General features: G+C 39.9%; 1 protein-coding gene across 31 annotated transcripts in view; it reads left to right on the top strand.

Moving 5' to 3' along the window:
• Positions 1-17,116, top strand: part of EIF4G3 (eukaryotic translation initiation factor 4 gamma 3) — a 234,008-nt gene extending 216,892 nt beyond the window's left edge. For all 31 annotated transcript variants that reach the window (XM_081145840.1, XM_081145844.1, XM_081145846.1 and 28 more), the window contains 7 exons: positions 2,560-2,685; positions 4,073-4,154; positions 6,462-6,560; positions 9,510-9,656; positions 13,389-13,473; positions 14,882-15,028; positions 16,337-17,116. In XM_081145840.1, the coding sequence (XP_081001966.1) occupies positions 2,560-2,685; positions 4,073-4,154; positions 6,462-6,560; positions 9,510-9,656; positions 13,389-13,473; positions 14,882-15,028; positions 16,337-16,518 (868 nt within the window). In that variant the 3' untranslated portion in view covers positions 16,519-17,116. The remainder of the gene's footprint in view (positions 1-2,559; positions 2,686-4,072; positions 4,155-6,461; positions 6,561-9,509; positions 9,657-13,388; positions 13,474-14,881; positions 15,029-16,336) is intronic.
• Positions 17,117-25,674: the final 8,558 nt, after the last annotated feature.

Below are 25,674 nucleotides of genomic sequence, written 5' to 3' on the forward strand. Positions count from 1 at the left end.
AATTTCCATTTTTATTTAGCTATCCTGATGCAAATTGTGGAAGAGTTGCTTACAATATCATTTCCAACTATGTTGGATTATTTTGCCTTTTTAGTAGATTTCTAATCAGCTAAATTTCTGAATTTTTAAAAATTCAAACTTTTAATGATGTACTCCTTTCTTTAATTATATTTTAAGCAGGGATCCAGTATAGAAAATAAAAGTAGCCCTGGCCAGTTTGGCTCAGTAGCTAGAGCATCGGCCTGTGGACTGAAGGGTCCTGGGTTCGATTCCGGCCAAGGGCATGTACCTCGGTTGCAGGTTCGGTCCCCAGTCTAGGCGCCTGCAAGAGGCAACCAATCGATACGTCTCTCTCACATCAATGTTACTGTCTTGCTCACTTGCTCCCCCTTCCACTCTCTGAAAAAGCAATGGAAAAAAATATCCTCAGATGAGGATTAAAAATAAAATTAAATAAAATAAATAAAAGTAGATGTGTAGTTGAAATGGGGGGAGGATGCCTGAAGTCCCACCTCTGGACGCTTCCAAAGTGCAGTCCAGTGGGTGTGATGCTCACTAATACCAAGAAGCGAGGGCATGGTATTTCATTCATTCAGCCTGCAGAAGTGTGTATTATGCAGTTATGGGCCATGTAGTACAGCAGTCCAAAGAGTACTGTGTGTAGGAGCTCTACATACCTAGAATTTTTCTTTTTAAATCATACAAAAGGATTTAGAAACTGTAAACCTGAAATGTCTCTTAACAGGTTTGTTTTATGGAAATCATTTCTATGTTCCGCCAAATATGTTTTTTTTATCAGCAATATGGATTTGACCATTGATTGTGTTCTACAGTTCCATGACTAATCGAGAAGTAGAAAACCAAGGCGAGAATATGGGTATCTTTTACTTGTAATATGAGATGAAAATTGCAGTATACTGCTGAAAGACCAGAATGGCTGCAGTTATTGTCTCGTGGGCTCATTAAACAGCTTAAACTATGCCACTAACCCATGGAACATGAATTGGCATTATAGGGTAATTAACCCAGAAATTCTGGAGTCCATCCAGATTATGGTCAATTAGTAGCACATTAACTGAGCTGAAAGTCTGCACATAATGAAAGAATAGTCAAGTATCTGTTGTATTGCAAATAGATGTCAAATAATTGCAAGCTGGAAGGTCAGAGAGTTGGCATTAAGGATTCATGAAGCCCAGAGTTGGATAATGTGGTTAAACTGCAAACTGTTTTTGAAATGGCACCTTCAGAAAGGTGATTCTGCCTAGTAGTGGTACCTTTTTAAGTGAAAAATCTTAATGACATGTAGGCTTCTGAGGTAGAGAAGAGTAGCATACTCTGGATAGCAACTAGAACTGCAGTGGAAAAGCACACATTTTATGTTCGCGGAGATCTGAAAGGACCTAAAGACAGATACCACCTTCCTGTGATTAAGATTATGTGTATTTCCTTGTAAGTATGTGTCCTATAGTTAAATTAATTTTGTTTTTGTGCATTTTAATGTGCTGTATATGGGACTAATTAACAAAGTCTTAAGTTATGTTTTTATACTTCTAAATAAATAGCCGTGCTGTTGAGCCTACGTAAGATTGCACTGATATTTTGTATTTGACTTTCCTAAGTATTATATTCAAATCCCATTTACTTTACTTCACATTGAGAAATATTTCATAGCATGAAAGCCTGAAACCATTAACGTTTCTTTGAAGATACAACAGTTGGTAACATGTCATGATGATGTTATTAGTACAGTTGTCAGACGCTTTTATATCCATCCAGTTTTCCCCCCATTGTAAGCTCCTCGAGGACAAGGATATTTGCCTTTTCTTCTCTTTGTGTTTGGTCTGCACTACACTAAATTTTTAGTCAGTGCTTCTGGCTGCCTAAAATATAATTAAAGGAGTACATGAACTGTTTATAGTGTGGGATTAAATTTTTTTTGTTAATCCTCCCCCAAGGATATTTTTTCCATTGCTTTTCAGAGAGAGTGGAAGGGAGGGAGGGGGAGAGAAACAGAAACATCGATGTGAGAGACATCGATTGGCTGCCTCCTGCCTGAGCACCGACTAGGGCCGGGGATGGAGCCTGCGACTGAGGCACCTGCCTTTGGCCGGAGTTGAACCTGGGATCCTTTAGTCCGAGGGCCGAGGCTCGTTCAACCACTGAGCCAAACCGGCCAGGGGAAGTGTGGGATTAAATTGATAGCTGTTCCCCCAGAATTTCACAGCTGCCTCATTTTCATTACTTAAGCCTTTCAAATGTCACCTGTATACAGAGGTATTTTCTGACCACCGTCTATGTCGGGGTATCCTAGTACCATAACCCCTGTTCTTCAGCATATGGGCCCTGTCTGCAAGTACGCTTTCGTTTGTGCTCCCCCCACACACACACACACTAATGTAAGCTCTTTGAGGGGAAGAACCAGTTTCTTTAGGCCTAAAACAGTACCTAACATAGCAAGTGCTTAACAGGTACTTCTTTACTGACTGATTTTTGGTCTCTTTATTTAACCTTAACTTCTGAATTACATTTGCATGTGAATTTTTTTCCTGTTCTTTTTAGTTTTTCAGAAACATTGGAAATGGCTGATGACATGGCCATTGATATTCCCCATATTTGGTTGTACCTTGCTGAACTGGTGACTCCCATGTTAAAAGAAGGTGGAATCTCCATGAGAGAACTTATCATGTAAGTTGTTCTTATTTCTTTTGATGTATATCAAGTTAAACTGATGCATAACTGGCCTTCTAGTGTAGTGCTGTTCCCTTAGTGCAGCAATTTTCAACTTTTTCACCTCATGGCACACAAGCTAATTACTAAAATTCTGGGGCACACCAAGAAATATATTTTTGCTGATCTGACAAAAAATAGGTATAATTTTGATTCATTCACACTGGATGGTTATTATTGTGTTGGCTATTGTCATTTTTTTATTTGACAGTCTCTAACGGAAAGGAGGTCAGTGCTCCTGACCAAATAGTCAGGTACTGCATGTTTTTAAAATTCTTGCAGCACGCGGATTGAAAATCGCTGCCTTTTAGTGCCTTTGGAGACTCTTGGATGCAGCCTGTGACTCTTTAAGACTTCTAATTTTAACGTGAAAATGTTATGTTTTACTAGATCTTTACTGCAGAAGTGATGGGGATATGATAGCCTTGTGGTCCATTGTTAGCAGTGATTATAGATCTGGCTCCAGAATCATGTAACTAATAGGAAGGTGATTGCTCCTGGAAACTTAATGTAACCTGATGTCTATCATTGCTCCAGTGTTGTAAGAAATTATATTTCCACATAATAGCTTGTCAGACTGTGGCACCTACATAATGCATGCTCAGGTTGTAATAAAAGGAACTGAGCTCTCAGGCATTCCTAAATTTGAACATGAGTAGGAAATTATAACCACCTTGTATAGACTAGAATTTCCCCAGAAACTGTTCGTACAAACTCTGCACACTGTTGTGTCCCTTTTCTTTGGTATTCACAAGTGTATTATAGTACATTCAAGAGAATGAGACATTCAAGGACTGTGAGAATCCTATAGTAAAACAAAAATCCTATTCAGGTTTGTTTAGTTCACATTGCCTCACTTAATTGACTGTAGGATCTTTTTTTAAGGAATGATTATTGATGCCCTACAAAATACAGTTTGGGGAATACTGATTTAGACTATGAAAAAATTGGTTCCTTTCTGTTTTATCCATATTCTAAAAAAAAGTTTCCTTTCTTAAAAACACATAATAAGGTGCTTCTCTCCTTTCACCTTAAAGTACGGTTTATGTAAATAACTAGGTTATTAAGGGAGACTGATCCTTGCAATTGCTCCTGTTACTGAAGCAGTTAAAGAAAAGGCAAAACCTAGGAATTCTAAAGTCCCTTTTCAGCTTCTCCATGAAAAGTGAACCTGAAGTCTCTGAACTGCTTCTGCTGAAAATTACTTCGAATGTATACTGGATTTGGCTTCCAAGCATTATTTACGTTGTACAGGATCTGCTCTTTAGGCACACATTGTTTGCCTACTGTTCTAGAACTGGGAATTTGTTCTGAGCTACATAATCACTATTCCTATCTTTTACAGAGAATTTTGTAAACCTTTACTTCCTGTTAAAAGAGCTGGGATCTTGCTTTCTGAAATATTGCACCTTCTATGCAAACAAATGGTAAGTATTAAACTGAGTGTCAGACTCTACAGCATAGTAAGAAGGACAGTGATTTTGATCTTGGGTTATCTGTAAATAGCTTAGATATTACTGTGCACATAATTCTGTTCCCTTTTATTATTTGAAAAACAGAGTGAGGTCTCTGTTTCAATCTAGTTTCTTCCACAGGGGTATTTTTCCTTCTGTTTACTAGTATCTTGGAAAAGAAATACCTAATCTCAACTAGATTTTATATAATTCTAAAAAACTTCAAAATATGTTTTATTTGTGGCTAGTAACTTTATCTTCTCTTGAAACAAAATGGCTGCATTATTTATACTTTTTCATTGATTTCAATGAAAACTCCTCTGCTTTCAGAAAAAGCTAGCACTCATAAAATGATTGATTTTTTCCCTGGCCGGATGTCTTGGTTGTTGGAGCATCATCTCGTACACCAAAGGGTTGCAGGTTTGATTCCCAGTCGGGGCATATACCTAGGTTGCAGGTTCGATCCCTGGCCGGGGTGTGTACAGGAGGCAGCTGATCAATATTTCTCTCTCACACTGATATTTCTCCCTCTCTCTCTAAAAATGAATGAAAATACATTCTCCGGTGAGGATTAAAATAAATATGATTGATTTTATTATTTTTGGATCATGGGGTAGGTAATCTGATTACAAATAGGTGGAAAAAATGATTCTACAGGATTGTGAATTTCTTAAATTTATTTTAGTTTAATAAGTACTACATAATTCTCAACAAAGCTCTATGTTAGGATCTCAGTCTACAAAGAATACTAAACCTTCAAGGAATTTATAAACTGGAGAGGAAGACAGATGAGTCTAAACCAATAGTTTCAAAAGAGTGTGTCAGTGCTCTATTAGAGGTCTAAGAGGTTTGGTTTGGAAAGGGGTGTAGCATCACATAGGTCCTGAGTGAAAGATGTCAAAACGAGAGAGAACTCAGACCTGAAAATTCCAGAGTGATTTCTGACTTATTCAAACCAAACCCAAAAATATCTCAATGATAGAGTTCATTGTTTTATAGGCATTGATAAAATTTAATGTTTTATTTCTCCCTCTAAGTCTACAGAAGTCCTTTTGTATTACATTTGTGTAATAGTTTCGTATTCATAGATATGTATACGAAATAGCCTGGACTCTAGTTCTAATTGATTATCTGTTTGCTGTTAATACTCATTGCTTGCTGGCACTAAATTTTTTATTGAACCCTAATTGCAAATCAAAAATTTCCTCCTCCTCTCCCACCTACCTGACTTTATTCCTTATTTAAAACTCAAATTCTTGTTCACTTTTATGTGTAAAGACTAAAATGAAATTCTCTTAGAGCATAAACTCTGCAGTCAGGCAGCCTGAGTTTAAATTATGGCTCTGCCAAGTTACCAGCTGTGCCTTGGGCAAGTTACTATATGAAATAATTAATACATGTTCTGTAGATGACAGCTGCAGCCTCGAAGCCTGACATTTTCCTTTATCACTGTGACTTTATTCAAGCAATGGACTTGCACCTCCTCATCAGTTTTCCAGCTGACAACAGCTCTTCTCTATTTCTTGGGTTCAACCTGTGCTTTTTTTCCTTTGAAATACTCATACCTGGTTCAGGAGCAACAACTTTCTTAGCTATTCTCACGTTAGTCAGCATACTATGTAGTCGTGATCTACTATGAAGAGGAGGACTACCAGCTAGGCTTGTTGAATGGCTTTAATAGCAGATGCTTACAACACTATCTGGGAAAAGAGATAGTGTTGAATTTGTAAACTCTGTACTTTGCTCTCTTTTTAGGTGATTATATTCATAAATTCCAAGTACCAGCTTGCAGATCCCCATATTAGTCATCCAGCAAAAGAAATTATTAAACCTTAAACAGCTATACTTCAGTCATTCACCATTATATTTACATACATTCAGGCATCTGTTTCAATACTAAGAGTCCTAAGCAATTAACTTCATATCAGCAAGGAAAAGTTTTGATTTCTTTTTAAAGCAGTATTTTATTTTTATAAATATGTTTTTATTGATTTTAGAGAGAGAGGAAAGGAGAGGGAGGGATAGAGATAGAAACATCAATGGGAAAGAGAAACATTGGTCAGTTGCCTCCTGCACACTGGGGATTGAGCCCCGAAACCCGGACATGTGCCCTGATCAGGAATCAAACTGGTGACTTCTTGGGTTATGGGTCAATGCTCACCCACTGATCCACACTGGCCGGGCAAAAGCCTTGATTTTTCAATCTTAACAGTTCTGCACTCTTATGTTTTTCTCTTGCCAGTGTAAAAGTAAGTGGATTTTGACTTATCTCTGTTTCAGAGCCATAAGAAAGTAGGAGCCTTATGGAGGGAGGCTGACCTCAGCTGGAAGGACTTTTTACCAGAAGGGGAAGATGTACATAATTTTCTCTTGGAGCAGGTAAGTTAAAACTAGACTTACGCCTTTCTGTTTGATAGTATGTATTTTCAGTCCACAGTTGGGAATATTTGTATGTGGAGGACCAATTTAATCTCTACACAGATTTTCGACAGCACAAGTGGTTGGTGTCCCTACCCTCCTGTTGTTCAAGGGTCCACCTTGGTAGGTCTGTTTTATAGAGGAAATAAAGATAATTGTATTAACATTCTAGTCATTAAAATTAGACCAAAATGGAAGTCCTGGTCAAGATGTCTCTTTAAGTCCATATCAACTATGCATTCATTAGCTATAGATTAAAAAATAAAATTTAAAAGACTTAGTCTTACTTAGAAAACAAGCTATGTATCTTCATGAACCAGAAATGAAGTTGATAAATAAAGCAGGGGTAGGGATAGTAGGGCTAAAGATGCAAGTTGTCTGAGCTCTGGGTTTGAAAGCAGGTAGACACAACCAGAAGTTACTTCTGTGGGTAACAGGTGCTAGAACAGGAACACATAGCTGGAGAAGAGGCAAGAGAGAGGAAACTGCAGAAGAAAAAGGGCCTCCAAGAAAATTTGCATGAAGGCTTTAGCAGAAGCATTTGCAGACCTCCACAAGCTCCTTAAAATGTTTGGTAACATGAACCCTGACACTGAAAGACAGGTTTTCATTAATAGAAAAGGAATGTTCATAGCGCATTATTTGCTTACAAGCAAATCTATGATGAAAACAAGAAACCAAGCAAACCACCATGGACATACTTCTGAAAAGAATGACACCTACTCAAGAAGAGCCTCAGTCAGGTCCTTCAGGAGGTATTCAGAAAGAAGGCATTGATATCATAGACAGTGACAGCTCATCCATGCATGGTATTGCCCCTGGAGACCTTCCAGTGAGACAAGATGTGCAGGTGGAAGACAGTGATATGGATAATCCTGACCCTGTGATGGCCTGGGCTAATGTGCTTGTGGTTTAGGTTTTAATAAGAAAAGTTTAAAAAGTTAAAAAAATGTTAAAAGTAGAAAAAGATTATAGGATGATGATATAAAGAAAACCTTTTTGTACAGCTGTGCAATATGTTTGTGTTTTAAGCTAAGTGTTCTAAAAGAGTTAAAAAGTTTTGTTTTTATTTGTTTTTTTAAATATGTCTTTATTGATTTCAGAAAGAGGAAGGGAAGGAGAGAGAGAAACATCAATGATGAGAGAGTCATTGATCGGCTGCCTCCTGCACGCCCCCAACTGGGGATCGAGCCCGCAACCCGGGCATGTGCCCTGAATGGGAATTGAACTTCGATCTCCAGGATCCTAGGTCGACACTCAACTGCTGAGTCATTCCTGGCAGGGCCTGGAGGGTGTTTTTATTGATCTTTAGAGAGAGAGGAAGGCAGGAGAGAGAGAAAGAGAAACATTGATATAAGAGAGAAACATTAATCGGTTGCCTCCCATACATGCCTCAACCAGAGATCAAACCTATAACCTTTTTGTGTACGGGACGATGCTCCAACAAACTGAGCCATCTGGCCAGGGCAAAAAAGTTCTTAAAAATTAAAGTTTACAAAGTAAAAATTTACAGTAAGCTAAGGTTAATTTATTATTGAAGAAATAAAAATATTTTTAAATTTAGTATAGTCTAAGTGTATAGTGTTTATGAAGTTTACAGTAGTGTACAGTAAGTCATAGGCCTTCAGATTCACTCACTGACTCACCCAGAGCAACTTCTGGTCCCTGCAAGCTCCATTCATACAAGTAGACCTATGCAATTCAAACCTATATTATTCAAGAGTTAGCTGTATTGTACCTTTTCTATGTTTAGATATGATTAGATACACAAATCTCTACCACTGAGTTACAGTTGTCTACAGTATTCAGTACAGTAACGTGCTGTACAGCTTGGTAGCTTGGAAGCAGTTGGCGTTACTATATAGCGTAGGTGTTTAGTAGGCTGTACCATCTAGGTTTGTGTAAGGGCACTCTGTTTACACAATGAAATTGCCTAACGACACATTTCTTAGAACGTGTGCCTGTCATTAAGCAACACATTACTGTAAAGGGGTTCAACAACAGATTTGAGCAGGCAGAAGAAAAATTCAGTGAACTTGAAAATAGGGCAATTGAAATTACTTAATCAGGAGTCACTGATTTAGACTAATCTACTCCCATGAAAATTCATCCTTAATTTTTGCAAAAGATGTTCTTTTATTTGTTTTGCTAGTGAAGTTTCTAGTGTTGTTCTATGAAACTGAATATCATTAAATTTTTTAAATAAAAAAGTCCCAGTAGTGCGCTGGCCATTGTGGCTCAGTTGGAGAGTTGTCCCGTGCACCAAGGGGTTGCCAGTTTGGTTCCTGGTGGGGCACATACAGGAACCAATCGATGTTTCTCTCATATGTTGATGTTTCTCTCTCTCCCCCTTCCCCTCTCTCTAAAATTAGTAAAAAAAAAAAAAAAAATACCCTAAGTGAGGATTAAGAACAAAAATAAATAAAATCCTTTTTAAAAAAAATCCCTGTAGTTACTTATTTTTTAAAACTTTAAGTTGTAATAACACATATTGGAAAATTAACTCCTTAAACATATAAAAATGCTTTAGAAGAAATTGTTCAGTTGAGGAACGGAAAGAAAAATGAATTTTAAAAAGTTAACAGAGCCTCAGGACCTATGGCTAAGAGACATAGAGCAAGAGCAAGACAAGCCCAGAATGATTGGGAGGTAAGCATACCCAGAGAGACAATTCCAGGGGTTTTGTTTGTTTACTTGTTTGTAAGTAGAATCAGAAATACACAGTTTTAAAAGTTGGAGAAATATTCAGAAGGATAGTGGTATGGTAATCTTTCAGATCTACAAATATAAAATGGCTTCTGCTGATTTTTTTGATCCCGTGTAAAATAGAATATACAGCCCATGACTTTGTTTTCCTCTCAGGGTGATAACATTGAATTATATCAACGTGCTTAACATTTTATGTTTCAGAAGTTGGACTTTATAGAGTCTGACAGCTCCTGTTCCTCCGAAGCACTTTCAAAGAAAGAACTCTCTGCTGAAGAGCTGTATAATCGACTTGAGAAACTCATTATTGAGGACAAAGCAAATGATGAACAGATCTTTGACTGGGTAGAGGTATAACGACTATGTCACCTTCCCTGATAGCCCTGCCAGAAAGATTCCTGAGGGATCTCCTTAATCCACATTTACTCTTTCCCTTCATGGGAGTTTTTAACTTTAATGAAGTTTGTTTTTATTCTTACATGTACGTGTATTTGAAACACTGAGGCTATTTTTCTGTTTTAATAAGATTCATAGTTTTTTGTAAGGTCAAGTAAAAATACTCAGGACATAAGCCATTTTCCTTGGTCTCCTTAGGTTAGGATATACCCTACATTTTTACCATTCAAAAATTTACATTTCTAAGTTTTCTTACATTTTAAATACTAGCCTCGATAAAATTAACAAGCAGTATGTAATTATTATGAAAGATGTTGGCTTAATACACTCCCTTCTGAAAATGTTATGCCTTATTTATCTTGTGTTGTGGAGTCTGTTGAGTCTTTTGATCATGTCTGTTTTTAATCTGTTACCGTGTTCCTTTAAACAGTAAATTTTGTTTATGTAGGTGTGTTTTATTTGTGCTACATTTTCCATGGGATCATTTTAATAATCCAAGTTGAAGGAAAGCCATGGAGGGCTAATGTAGTCCTCTCCATCTTTATAAATCCTGTTTTATAGTCCTTCAAATCAGTTCTTATTTGTTTAACCACTCCTGGGCATTGAGAAATGATGAAGCTTCTGATAATTGGTTTTTTTACCTATTTTCTCCCATGTCTGTACAAGATAAGTATGTCATCTCGCCCAGTTGTGAATCTTTTCATTAATTGTAATGGTCTATTATTATTTTCCTGTCTCCCTCTCTTAGGTTCTTATTTTTTCTTGAAGTCTTGATATCCAGACCCTTGTCTGGTTACTCTTATCCAAACAGAGCCTGGATTTTCAGCATCACTCTCAAAGGGACATGTGCACGCTGAGCGTGATCACCAGATGTGGTCCCACAGAGCTCGGTGGCGGTGTATTTTTTGTTTTGGACTCTGCTCTTGGCAGGCTCACCACACTGAACTCACGTTGCCCTTTCGATCGTGTAGTACCCATTCTTTCATCTCCTGCAGTTGAGCCATCCTCTCCCGTCCTGAACTTACGCATTTTGTTTTTGAACCAAAATAATGTTTTAAAATTTATTTCTGTTTATGTTCATCCTCTTAAAGTAGACACATTTTTACTCTATCGGAACATTTTAGATTCTGCCTTGGTCATAAAATGGCTTGCCATCTTTTTCACTTTGCATCCTCCTTTCATTTCACTGATGTGCTAACTGTGCCCTCACCCAGGTGGTGGGTAAAATGTGAATGGGGCAGGGCCAGGGACAAGGCCACATACGTTCAGGGACCAGGCTGCACCGCCACCCCGTGGGCGCTTCCAGCTCTTACCTCTCTCTCGCGTCGCATCATCCTGCTGCCTAGTTCTCCTTCTCATTTTGCCTACAAGCGCGTGTCTGGCATCAGATAATTTGTCAGATGCCTTGCTGAGGTCCAGAGGAGTTGTGCCTGTGTCCATGTGCGCTACCGTATACTGATCAAGTCAGAAAAGGAAAGGTTTGCTTAGCACCACTTGTTTCTCATGGACTTAGTCCTCTTAGCATAACCATCGCTTCCCTTCCTGAGACTTTTAACTTGTCATAGTTCCTTGTAGACTCTCGCGTAGAATCAGCCTCAAGCTTGTGGGTGTGTTACTGACGTCAGACACCTTCTTTTCTGATTTGGAAGGTGGGGCAGTGTTTGCATGTTTAACGTCACTCTCCGTGATTTTTCATAGAGCCTGTCATGAGCAGTTTGGTCTTTTATTTCCATCTGTATTGTAAAATGAGGCTGTTTTTTACCTTTTCATCCATGTTGGGCTTCATTTTTTTGGTATATCATTATTCTGCATATTTTAGGCAAACAATTATTCCTCTTAAAGAGAAGACAAAGGGTAAATTTTACTTAATGTAAATTATACCTAATAAAGATGACTTTAAAGAAGAGAGCAAGAAAGCAAAAACAATAGTAACTGAGCTCACAATAAATGTGGATGTTTGGTGCTCTGACTGTAACCAGCATTGTGTAAATCTGATTTTGCTCATCTAGACCGATTAGCAGATCCATTTTTTTTCTTCTTGCCTATTTTTGTTAACATATTTGCTTAACATACTCTAATGTTCTTGACATTTTTCTTCACGTCTTTTCTGCTCTTGAATATCAAAATAATAATATTCAGCTTTATTTGGTAGAAGAATTATGCAGTTTGTTTCTTTAAAATAGAAAAAACAGATGGTTTGGAAGTGGTATTTATTATCTAATTACATTTAGCTAATTTGTCTCTTTTTCTCACATTCTGCTTGAAATCTAATCCTATGGGGATTTCACATGATAATTCAGTGCTTAAAATCTCTCTGTCCACCGATTTATAAAGTATTGTTGAGCCAGAAAGTAATGGTGTGTTTTTACTCTCATTTATCCTTCACAAATAATTGTTCAGACTTTGAAGAAGTCATTTCTGAGACTAGACCAGCCTTGCTTCAGCCTAAATAAAATATGTTTTAAAGAGGTATAAACGAGCAACTGACTACAGCACATAAATTGTCTTGAAATGCTTTGCGAGTGGCTCTTGTCCCGCGCCACCCTCCTCCCTCGCTGTCAGCAGTGGCACCGCCTGTGACTGTTCTGCGGGGAAGGTCGGGGAGGCCCCGCGCAGCCCAGCCCCGGCCTGTGCCGCCGCCACTGTCCCGCAGAGCCCGCCGGCGCGCTTAGCGCTCTGGATTCTGCTCTCGGAAACGGCCAGTTAGACAGTCAACAGAGAGAAAGCTGCTAGTTAATCTGTCAGCTCTGAAATTCATGAACGTTAAATTGATCATCTCTCAGTATCTTTGAAATGCTTAGCTTTCTAACACAGAAGTTTATAATGACGGCTTTAATTTTTTCCCCTGGCCAATCATTTTTAGGCTGACCCTTTCAGGGGAAAATACTGTACTGTGCTATTTTTTTTTTAAAGCTGAGATAAGCATTAATTCTGTTCACAGGCATAAGAAACATAAACTTTGAAAAGTATTTAAAATACCTGCCTAGAAAATGCCTTCTTTTGTTTGTCATTTCTTTTTGCTAGGATAGTGTTTCACAGCATATTAAGTGTTTCACAGATATTAAGAGAAATAAGATCTTAAGAGAAAAAAACAAAAAAACAAATTTAGGACCTATTCACTTAGCATATTTCTAAATACATTTTTTGCCATCCTTAGAAAAGAGTAACAATTTTGCCACCACCCCCTAAAGGATTTGTTTGAGGCACTGCTTGAGATCAATCTCTGATTCAACATTAAAATTAAGATGAAAAGCAGTGTTAGCACACCTAAAAAGAGTTGCACACTACTGAGAAAAGTAGTCCTTAGAATACAGTGGTTGTGGTATTGTTCTTTCACATTTATAGATTTGAATAAATCATCTTATAATACGGGTTATTTATTGAGAAAGAAAAATGTTTTTAAATCATTGCACTTCCAATGTATATGGCACACAGCACTGTATACTAGAATGAGCAGAGGGTAAGCGGTGGTAACACTCCTGAAAGTGAAATACTGCTACTCAGACCATTTTCAGACAGAACTCACAGTAGCCTAAGTATTTTCCAGTGAATCAGAAGATTAATTTTTGCAAGAAGGTTGACTGTGATCCCATCTGCCCTTAGTGCCAGCTGAGACCTAGTTTAGGAGAAATAATTTCTCTGGTGTGTGAGGGTACCTTTAACTGTTCCATTTACTTTTGATACCAGGCTAATCTAGATGAAAGCCAGATGAGTTCACCTACATTCCTTAGAGCTTTAATGACAGCCGTTTGTAAAGCAGCTATTATAATAGGTAAGTAACATTTCTAAAGGCAAAACTTAATATCTGAAACCTCCACTATGTCAAATACTGATGATTGGGGCCTGAGTTTATATTGTCTTTAAAACTTAGCCTATATAGTTCAGTTTCCGTGCACAAGGGGGCCCTTCTGTCTACGATGCCTGGCTGTCTCAAGTTGGAGGGCGACTAGCTGCTCTGCCTGCAAAGAGCCTAGATCTGAGCAGCTACTGCATGCCTTTGGTTGTTTTATACTGTATTGCATGTGGCTTTTCTAATTCACGTTAAAATTTGTGAATTTACTTTTCACCCTCCAAAATTCAAAGCCGCCTCCTCCTTCCATTCAAGAGTTAAAAGGAACAGGTGTGGATATTCTTAACCTAATACCAGTAAAGGACAGATCTCGACAGGAAAGCCATTTTATATAAGTACATATATGAGGAAAGAAATACCAATCGCTTCTGCTTTATGTTGACTTTATATAAGACAGTTTCATTGAATGTTGATGAATTTCATAAATGGTTAGGATTAGGATTGGTAGAAACCCTAACTATTGTAAGCTGCCTATAATATTTAACAAGATCATCCTCTTAGCCTCAGATAGAAATCCACGCTTCTATCACTGAAATAGGGAAAAAAATTCATTGGCTCAAAAGCTCTTCAGAAGTTTAGGGCTCTCTTTATCATTTTAGAAGGTAGCTTCAGAATTGTAATTTAAGATTTTCTGTCAATGAATGTTTTTTAAATGTTAGTTCTTTAATGAGGTAAACAACAAGCTAAGTAGAAAGTCTTCATTAAAAAATTTTAAATATTTTTTATTTATGGAAATAAAACTTTGACGCTATAAAATCAGAGTTAGAAAATATAAAAGCTGCTTTTAAAAACAAGATTGTGTCCTGGTGCCAACCTGCAGAGGAAATAAAACCATATGCTTCTTGGCTCCAAGGATGCTTTCCTCAGCTGACCCTTTGTATTGTGCCTGCCGCCCAAAGGCCCAGATCAGGCAGGTTGTTTGCCACTGTCCCAGTTCTCATCCGCCTGTAATAATAATAATAATATTACCCTTCTGAAAAGATTTGCATGAACTATCACTCTAATTTCCTTTCTAATGTTCTGTATCTAGTTTGAAATGTCATAAAAAAACTGTACCTGTTTTATTATGATTAAAGATAAAGAATTGGGTACGCAACTGTTGAGAGAACCCAGCACTCAGAAAATGTCCCCCCTCCATATTCTTTTATTATTTCAGAGAGAATGTCCCATTAAGAATTTCAGAACATTTTGAATTTCAAAATCTTTGCCTTGGACCCCTTCACTTCCTCTTTCCTTGTAGAGTCTTATGTGTCTTAAGGACTCAGAAATTGGAAATGGTTGTGTGTATTAATTCCTTAAATGTAATGCATAGTTTTTCTATCACCTCTAGCTGACTGTTCCACCTTCCGAGTGGACACTGCTGTTATCAAGCAGAGAGTGCCGATCTTACTCAAGTACCTAGACTCGGATACAGAAAAGGAACTGCAAGCACTTTATGCACTACAAGCATCAATAGTCAAACTTGATCAACCTGCCAGTAAGTTTACGTCTTGCTACAATTAATCCAACCAATGGGTGAGATTTATCTAGGCCAGGACTTTGTGATGGTGTGATGGCTTTCAACAGTGGATAATAGAGGAGTTCCTGGTAACAAAAACTCAGATAACCAACAATTTTCATAAACCTAAACATTTTATGTACTTGATTTTTGAAATTATAAGAGAACTAGTTTAAATTACATATTTAATTGTCACTCTAGGCGAGGTCTGTCTAATAAAGCTTTCTGCAATGATGGAAATATATCTGTACCTTGTGTTGTGGCAGCCATGTGCCACGTATGTCAGTTGAGCACTTGAATGTGGCTATTGTGACTAAGAAACTAAATTTTAAATTTTATTTAAATGTAAATAGCCAGTGTGATTAGTGGCTACCCTATTAGACAATGCAGGTCTAGGGCATTCCATATTAGCATACGCATTATATAATCACTTTTTTTGACACAGGTCTTAATAATGAAAGAAAAGAATACTCTTTAGCATCCTCAGGCCCCAAAAAAGGCATTAAGGCATTTTAGATTAGTTTCCAGTTAAGGTTTATGATTAATTCTGGCTAATCAGACAAGTAAGGTAACCTGACACCTGAGTCTTAGTGATATTGGTAAATTAACTGCATTGTATTAAATCTTGAAAAACTTAGTTGAAACTTATAAAAGTGGGTATTACGTGACTAATTTAGAAATGGAGTAGTTCTTTGGCACTTTCTTAGGTTGTGCCTTTTGCAGAGTTTTCGTTCTTTGCTAGTGCTGATGAATCACTGTAGGACAGAGATTTTCACCTGGTGTGCCCTAAGAATTTTGTTGCTGTTGTTGTTAATCCTCGCCTGAGGATATATTTGAGAGAGAGAACCATCGATTGCCTCCCGTCTGCGCCCTGACCGGGGATGGAGCCTGACACCTAGGTACGTGCCCCGACCGGGCATCACACCAGCGACCTTTCAGTGCACAGGACAACGCTCCAACCAACTGAGCCACCTGGCCAGGGCTAAAAATTATTTTGTATTTAATTTTTAAAGTGTGTAGGCTGACAACTATGTAATATTAAACAGCTCGACAATATCAGAAAACAGTTCAAATTGAACAAAATAACAGGACTAAGAAATCATCTGATTGCTTACGCCTTCCTTTCCTGCTCTTCAGTCGAGCTGTTGGCTTCTCCCCGTGGCCAGCGCGGCCGAGCTGTCGGCGGCTCTCCCGGGGGAGTAACGCGCATTCGCCCGTTGCTCGGAACCCATCTTTCCTTCGCAGCCGCAGTGCCCCAGGCCCATGGCTTATTTCGCTTCCTTGCAGATTTGCTGCGGATGTTTTTTGACTGCCTGTATGACGAAGAGGTCATCTCCGAGGACGCCTTCTACAAGTGGGAGAGCAGCAAGGACCCCGCCGAGCAGGCCGGGAAGGGCGTCGCCCTCAAGTCCGTCACCGCCTTCTTCACGTGGCTGCGGGAGGCGGAGGAGGAGTCGGAGGACAACTAGACTTCCAATACACACAGACAAACAAAAGAAACAATTTAAGTATTTTTTTAAAAAGTTTCACGTCTTCGCCAATCACAGTGCAGCAAGGCCAATTCTCGCAGAAACCCCACGTGTGCACGAGTGGGAGAGGGGAAAGAGAAAAAAGGTGATCATGGAGGAAAAAGGTACTGGAAAAAGGAAACTTCGACCTGAGGGCGGGAGCACTACAACCAAAATACATGTATTATTTATAGAAAATATTTTCTGTTATAATCTTTTCTTTTTAAACGAGGACTCATACTTTTAAAAAAAACACATCTGTTTAGCAAAAAAAAAGTTGAGAACTTTTAATTTATTTTAAGGACTGCAAATGCCAGTGTAATTTTTTAATTTGCAGTTTCTGTAAACAACTTGTATAATAGAAAAGCAGAGAAATAAATTTCCCTCCCCTTCAGATGCACCTCACGTTTGTTTTAACGCAGAGTAGTTAGTCCGGATTTAAGAAGGTTTGGGGTGAACAAGGTAAGAAAGATTTTTTTTTTTCTTTTTTGGTATCAAATCTTTCTGCCTGCCTCTCAGCTTGCTTCAGAAAAAAAAAAAATCACAATAGTAATCAAAACATACATAACCTTGGAACAGAAGGAAATGCTGTGGACCAGAGAACTCCAAGAATTGTTTTAAAAAAAAAAGTGCTACCCTTGGAAAAGTACTCTTAATACTTTTGAAATCTTTAGAGCAATTATAAGGCTTGTAAATACATAGAACAAATATTTAAAAAAACAAAAAGAAATTGACTCAATACTATTTCTTTTCACTTTCAAAATATAAAGAACAAAATAAAGGCAAACATTGCAAGTTTAAAAGAAAGTAAAATGACTTCTCCTTTTGACAGCTGCTGTACGTGTGCTCATCTCTGGGAGGTGCTGTTTGTTGTCTAATCCAGCTCACTCCTGGGAGGGGGGAGGGGAAGAGAGTGAGAGAGTGTGTGTCTACAGTTAGGACATGCAGGCTACTTTTCGGATAAGGAGGGCATTTGTGGGAGGCCTGTCTGGAAGTCCAGGGAAGCTTCTTTCCAACACCAACTAGAAATGCATTCAGGGTGAGAGCAAACTTAAGGACTGTTTTTTAAATAACTAAGTGTTCCACTATGTGAATTGGGATTAGGACACTAACTCACTTTGAGACTACCACTACTGATTTTTAAATCATCAGTTGCCTCCAAAGATGTCTTTTCTAGAATTGAAGAAACCAAAGCTAAATTTCACTTTTTAAAAAGTGGGCGTGGGGTTTAAAACCGATAATACCATGTGTGAACATCACATTGTCCCCAGCTTCGTCTTCACTCAAGTGGCCCTGGGTGGTATAAAAGCAGCTGTGGTTTGGGCCTGTTTCTCCTACTGATACTGGAGTGCTGTGCTGCCTGTTTACTTTTTTCTTCTTTTCTGAAGCTGTAGTCTATATAGATGGTTTTCTGTTTCAATTGTTTGTAGGCCATCACTCTACAAAATGTATTTATGAAGAAAGACAGGCTGCTCTCAAATAAACAGTCTTTGTATTTGGTATCTGGATAACCAAAGAGTTCTTCTGGCTTTCATCTCTGAAGATACACTCACATTAAGAGACTTGGCAAGATTTGTGAAGCACAGGAACAAACTTTTCCATAGCAGTAACCAGCTTTCTTCAGAGTGTAGTTGAACACAATACAGGATTCCCACTGCATGAGCCCACAGAGCCCACTCCGCAGTCACAGAAAGCTGTCCTCTAAGAACCAAGCACTGAAAGTCTTATGACAGCATCTGTCATAAACGATGAGGCCTGAAAAGCTGTTTGAGGGTCTGGCTGCAGGCTCTTCCTGGGATTCCTCAGTTGGAAGAAGCAACCTGATTTTCTGCTACACTGAATTTTAACAGCTGCCAGAATCAAAGTGCAGAGGGTTCTAATCCAGGAATCTCCTAAGTGGTGTAGGTTTTTAAGTGTTGTCAGCACTCAAGAGGTGAAGGATAGGGAGTTTGGGGAAAGCAGGGTGGTGACTGCCTCTTGGAAATCAGTGGCTGTTTGCAGGGGTCTGACCAGGAAGGAGTTTCGGGTAGTAGTGATTGCCTTTTCATCAGTATTTTAGATGTGGACATGTTTAAGGAATGAAGGAAAAAAGACCCAAGGGTTGAAGAAAAGATTCAAATATAAACACCGATAGTACAATAACAGAAATAATGTTTAAAATACCAGCTATAGCCTGAAATGTGATGAGACTACAAAGTTACTTTTGGCTACCTTGTTGCTTTATACACGAGTGTTAGAAGGGTTACCTAATGAGAGTACAAGTGAGGTGAGATAATTAACCCCGACTAATATCAATTGAACTGCGACGCTGTCATGCATGTCTTCTTACTGGAAAACAGGCTTTGCGTGTTTTTGGTTTAAAGTAATAGGTGACTCCCTGGTGTGGTTCAGTGGTTAGAGCATCAGCCCGAGCACCCAAGGGTTGAAGGTTCAATTTCCAGTCAAGAGCACATACCTGGGTTGCAGGTTTGATCCCCTGCCCTGTCAGGGGCATGTGCTGGAGGCAACCCATCGATGTGTCTCTCAAAACGATATTTCTCTCTCTTTCTCCCCCTTCCACTCTCTCTGAAAATCAGTGGGAAAAAATATCTTCCGGCCACCCGGCTGGTGTTGCTCAGTGGTTGGACGTCGACCTGTGAACCAGGAGGTCACGGTTCTGTTCCTGGTCAGGGCACATGCCTGGGTTGCCAGCACTATCCCCAGTAGGGGACATGCAGGAGGCAGCTGATCGATGACTTTCTCTCATAATTTATCTGTCTCCCTTTCCCTTCCTCTCTCTGAAATCAATAAAAACATTTAAAATATATATGTATATATGTATGTGTATATATATCCTCAGGTGAGGATTAACAAAAAAATAAGACCTTTAAAATAAATAAATAGGTGAATGGTCAGCATTGACATACCTGTACCCCTCAAGCTGTCACAAAAGCTCTCTCACCCACTGGAACCTTGGGAGCAGGTTCGTTAATTAAGGTTTAGTTCATTAAGATGCTTTGTTTCATGCCTGTATTCAAACCAGTTACCTTACAGCTATTCAGTCCGTAAGTTAAATGAGAGTGTTTCCTTTTCCAGCACAAGCATATGGTGCCAGTTTTTAAAATGAACTTACTTGACTTTCTCGGTAGAACAAGCCGGTTCGCCGCTGCGTCGTGGCCTTGGTTCAGCCAGCAGATGCGTGTGAGCCTCTGCGCCGCGCTCAGTGCGGGCAGCGTGGCGTGAGCAGGCTCTGCGCCGGGGGCTCACGTTCTCCCTGAAGCACCAAAGCTGGGGCGCGTGCTGGGGCGCGTGCTGCGTCGGCGCCCTGTCCCACTAGGAAGTGCCCGCCCCTCGTGGGCCGCACATCTTTCCTTTGTTTTTTGTCTCGCTGTTGTATTTCAAAATGCTGGGGGGTTTGACGTATATTTTTGTTTCAGATGGCTCCATTCATGTCAGAAGGATTCTAAACTAGAAAAAAAAATAGTCGTAGGTTTTTGGATCTAATTCTTTGTTTTTATTACTCAAATTCTGTTCTTTAAAAAAAAAAAACAAACGTGTAGGGATCCAGTTTTTTGATTTTTGACCATGCCATCACCACTTACGCGCTCCTGGAGTCCCCATTTTGTAGCGGCACATTTTGCATTGCTTTTGTTTGTTTGCGTTGCTCTTTTCTTACTGAGATCTAATTCACATACTATAAAATTCATCTTTTTAGAGTGCACAGTTCTGTGACTTTTAGTATATTCACAGCTGTGCAGCTATCACCTCAGTCTAATCCCAGAAACCCTCGTGCCCTTAGCAGCCTCTTCCCACTCTCCACTTCCTCTCAGCCCCTGAGAACCACTAACCTGCTTTTTTTTCCATGGATTTGTGTGTTCTGGACATTTCATATAAATGAAGCCATGCATTGCATTGCTTTTTGTGTTGACCTCCAATCCAGCATTTAGCAGATGATCAAACCGCACATGTTCTCAACGTCGGGACCTGACAGCCGGGATAGACCCTGATTCTCTTTGATTTAATTTTTGCTCTTTAAGTGTAACTTACTTTGCTATAATGGCGATATTTGACAACCATCAGCTTATTCTGAACAAGTTCCTGAGAATTCTTTTGTTTTTTTACTTTGTCACCCCGTGGACTTGGTACATACATACCCTTGGGTGCCTGACCTCTAGCACTGGTAACTAGGGTCTGGTCATCTTGACCTCATTTATTGCTACCTGAGTGGTTTTCCCTGGGATTAGAATTCCCGTGTGAGCTCGGGGCCACTACAGTGTACCCTAGAAAAGTTAAGATGTAGTTTGACTCAAAGTCTGAGATTTTATTTATTGTTTTTGTTGAGGCACATTTGGACATAGTGACTATTTTTTGAGTAACTTGAGGCTACCTACTCGTCGTGAGGGTAAAATTGTTCAGTAAAGAATAAAATGCCCAATAAAATTTTTTTTAAAAAAATAAAAATGCCTTGAGACAGAACCTCTACCACTGGTTAGTCCCAGTTCACTAGTCTTACAAAGATTACCTTTCGTACTCAGTAAGCTTGAGCTATAGGTCTCCATACCCTCCAGTAGTTTAGGGAGAGGTATTCAATGTACTACCTTCAAATATCACATGTGCCCTGCAGAGGGGAAAATGATAATCTATTAGGGTTGGGACTACAAAAAAATACGACATTGTGTTACCAAATCATGAAGATTTACACAGCAAAGAGATAAGCTACAGAGGCTCATGTGTCAGTTGTTTTTAAATAAATGTTTCATTTTGAAATCATTTTAGACGTATAGAAACGTCTCCGAGAAAACTGCAGAGCTCCATATGCGCCTCTTACATTATCAGGACATTTGTCAAAACTAAGAGACCAGTATTGGTAAGTTGCTATTCTCTCCAGACTTTACTTGGGATTCACAAATGTCCTCTCTCTAGTCCAGGATGCCACATTGAATTTAGTCATCATGTGTCCTTAATGTCCCCTGGCCTTTGACAGTTTTTAAAATCTTCCCTTGTTTGTCGTGACCTTGACAGTTTCGAGGAGTCCTGGTTAGGTATTTTGTTTATTGTCTCTGTTTTGGGGTTGGTTCGGTGTTTTCTCATGATTAGACTAGGGTTGTGGGTTTGGGGTAGAAATACCATATAAGTGAAGTGCCCTTCCTATCATATCAGGAGGTACAGGATACCCACGTGATGTCATTGGTGATGTTTAACCTTGACTATGTGGTTAAGCTGGTTTCTACTCTAAAGTTCCTTTCCCCCCTTTATTATTCTGATCTATTTGGAAGCTAGTCACTAAGTCTAGCCCCGTTATGGGAGGAAGGAAGAGTTAGAAGAGAATTAAACTCCACTTCTGGACTGGGGAGAATGTACAGTAGACCCCCGTTATCTATGGGGGATATGTTCCCAGATCCCCAGTGGATGCCTGAAACCAAGGGTAGTACTCAACTCTATATATACTATGTGTTTTCTTATATATACCTACCTATGATAAAGCTTAATTTATAAATTAGGCACAGTAAGAGATGAACATCAGTAACTAATAAAATAGAACACTTGTGACAATATGCTGTAATCAAAGTTACGTGAACGTGGTCACCTGTTTCAGAGGGTCCCTTGCTGAAGTCTCGCAGACCTAATGCTTTGCGGTGCAACACGCTGCTGTCAGTCAGAACCCATGTCTCCCACCCACAAATGCCTTGCCTTCTTCACTAAGCACTCGCGGCGCACTGTGGCTGTCACTTTTGCAGTTTGAGGTGCAACAGCAAAACTATCATGAATTTCTTTTTCCTCCACAATTTCACTGATTTGTTCTTACTGTAGATCTTACCAACCTCGGCATACGATTTTTTTCTTTCCTTATTAAGTCAAGAACTTTCACCTTTTTACTTAAAGTAAGCGCTTTACAAAGGCTTCTCTTTGGCATATCTGAACTGCCAGCATCACTACGGTTGTCTTTGGGGTCATTAGGAAGTAAAATTAGGGCTACTTGAACACAGGAGCTGCGATACCGTGGCCGCTGGTCTGGTAACACAGCCCCTGAGGGACTGACGAGCAGCTGGGCCGGGCAGTGTGGAGATGCTGGACGAAGGGGTGCACGTCCTGGCGGGCTGAGTGGGGCAGTGAGAGACTGATCGTGCTGCTCAGAACAGCGTGCAGTTTAAAACGCGAATTGTTTGTTTTGGGAATTCTCCGTGTAATGTTTGTGGACCGTGGTTGACCGTGGGTAACCGAAACCGCAGATAAGGGGGGTGGTCTTCTGTACTTAAATTATCTGGACTTCTCCTGCAAAGAGGATTGGTCTCTTCTGTTTGTTCCTTTATTCAGTCATGTATGTGTGTATGTGTGATATATATATAAATTTAGAGTTTATATATCATCACAGACTTGCATATTTATTTATACTTTCTTATAACCCAGGACCACTTTATTTTATTGCTCATGTTCCAGCTTTGGCCTTGGAAGCTCTTTCAGGTTGGCTCAAATGTCCCTTTGACTTTCCCACACCCTTTTCATTTATTTCACTTTGTGATATTACAAGATGCGACAGGCATGTCTTGTATTGTCCCTGTCCTAGCTCTAGAATCAGCCCTTTTTCCCCCCCAAGAAGCCATGGGTTTCTGTGGTTGCTGTTCGTTCGTTTGTTTCTAGGGAATGATATTTAGAAACCAATATCTAAATACTGGGTGAACTCATTACTACTGGGTGTCTCTGCTTCTAGGTCTACCAGCATTTTAAACTCTGATTTTTAACTGAAGGTGAGATCTTGCCAGGTGAGTAAGCCACCTGCACAGGAACACTGTGACTTTTAAAAAATATGCTGCTGCTGCTTTTATTTTAATGTGCCTCAGGTATGAAACAGCTCTGGCCACCAACACAGGCATCAAACTGGAATGAACTAAGGACTGTACATCTGCTTAGCCCCTGACTGATATAAAAGCATCACCACCAATCAGATGTCTCCTTGCCCACAGCCCTGGGGTTTATGCTTCATTTATTATAAGATGGCTCTGATACCCAAAACACTCCAATCATGCTTTTGTTCATCCTAGTAACAAGAAAAAAATATTAAAACTATTCCTCTCTTTCTTATGACAATTTGTTTTCACTTTCCTGTAGCTAACAATATTCAATCTGCGAAGGTACCAGAAGTTAACTAACAATGGGAGTTCTGCATATCAAAACCTATGAGATGCAGCTAAAGTGGTACTTTGAGGTAAAGGGGGCATCAGAAGAACCAGCTGGGGTTCTATTAGCCTGAGTGGATGTCAGAGTTCAGCCAGGAAGAAGCTGCGCCTGCAGTGGGAGAGGCCTTGGCTGAAGTTGGGAAATGTGTTCTGATGCCGACGCGACAGCTTCCTGGCCAGTGGACCACTCTCACTCGTGTGGACTTCCCTCTCCTCCTCAAAAAGGGTTTGCTCGTGCGAGCTGTGTGCGCACATCCAGGATCCCTGTAAATACTGCTTAGCAAGCGTAACCAAGGAGTAAGTCTTGGTGATAATAGGGTATTAAACTTTTCAAAGAAGTAAGAATATCAAGATTTTCGGAGATTTTCAAAACCACCACCCAGCAGTTGAGTTTATACTACCAGTGATTTCCTTTCTGACTCTTATGACATATTTACCTCTTGTTGGTAAATATGTCTTCTGGACTAGAGTCCTAGGAAACACCTTTGCCAAAGCTTAAATAACTGCCCTACCTTAACTGCTTTTAGGACATAGAATAACAGTACTCAGCATTGCTGCGTGTGAGAATCACCTGAGAGGTTTTAAAAATACAAAACCTAGGACCCCACCCCAGACCAGCCATCTTATAATCACTAGGGATGTGGGAAGCCTGGTTTTTTGTGTGTTTTTTTAAGTTCTCTAGGTGAGCCTAATATGAGCCAGGGTTGAGACCTGTGGACTAGTGACAATAACCTGATTTACCTGACAGTTTACCAGACCATTTCTATCTCCAGATTGTTTTACTGCAAGGTGTTGGACACACAAATATGGCACATGTTTTGAAAAGATAGTGCTATGAGAGCATATAATGAAGATACTGTAAACTGGGGGATTAGGAAAACTGAGAAATAGAAGTAGTTGAGGGGATAGATTCAAACAAGGCTGGCTGGGTGCGAAGGCCCTGCGGCAGGGAGTGTGTGGTGTGTGAAGAACAAGGGACGGCGGGCCGTGGTGAGGGCTCTTTCTCACCTGCACAAGCAGACTTTAAGCATGCCCTATGGCGGTCCAAACCTCTTCTGGAGAAATGAGTAAAAAGAACCCGAAGACAGTTGCCTTATGCTCTCAATTTGGTAGAATTCACTAGAAACCAACCGAGGTTGGGTTGTTTATTTAATTCTCACTTGATACTTTTTCCATTGTTTTTCAGAGAGTATGTGGGGGTGGGGGGAGAAAAAGAAACATCGATGTGTGAGAGAGACATGGATTGGTTGCCTCCTGCACGAGCCCGACCACTGGGGCTGGGGATAGAGCCTGCAGCTGAGGTACCTGCCCTTGGCCGGAATCGAACCCAGGACCCTTCAGTCCGAGGGCTCTCGCTCTAACCACTGAGCCAAACCAGCGAGGGCCTCAGTTGATATTTTTTTTAATTCTCAGCAAAAGGTTGGCAATACTGTTCATCACTTCTAGCCCCCAAATCTAGCCGCACAGTTAGTGCCCGGGAATAACGAGCCCCTTTGGAATGAACAGTTGCATTTCTATGTGCGGCGAGGGTCGAAGCGTGGGCTTAAGACCAGAGCATCCGCGTCACCGGGGGCTCATTAGAAGGACAAGTTCAGCGGCTCCAACCTACTAAATCAAATCTGGAGCCCCAGGAACTTAACAGCTTTCAAGCGACCCTGAGGCACACTGAGGTCAGAGAACCCCTGCCTGGGACTGCTTAACACCCGCCGTTTATAAAGCTCTTCGCCAACCTAACTGAAAACCAGTTCTGTTCTTAAAAAGTTGAGGGCTTTGTTCTGTCGCCTGTAATGCAAAACCCTCAGCTCTTCCTGCGTCCCAGCATCAATGAGATAACACAGGTTAAAACACCTGGGAAGCTGCAATGTTGCCAAGTTGCAGGGCGTCCTCTAATTCAGCCTCCACGCCAACCCTGCCATGTGCACAAGGTGGCACTGCTGCCTTTCAGCAGGTGGGCGCTGTGGCC

Source organism: Miniopterus schreibersii (genome assembly GCF_964146895.1).
Source record: "Miniopterus schreibersii genome assembly, chromosome: 8".
NCBI classification, from domain to species: Eukaryota; Metazoa; Chordata; class Mammalia; order Chiroptera; family Miniopteridae; genus Miniopterus; species Miniopterus schreibersii.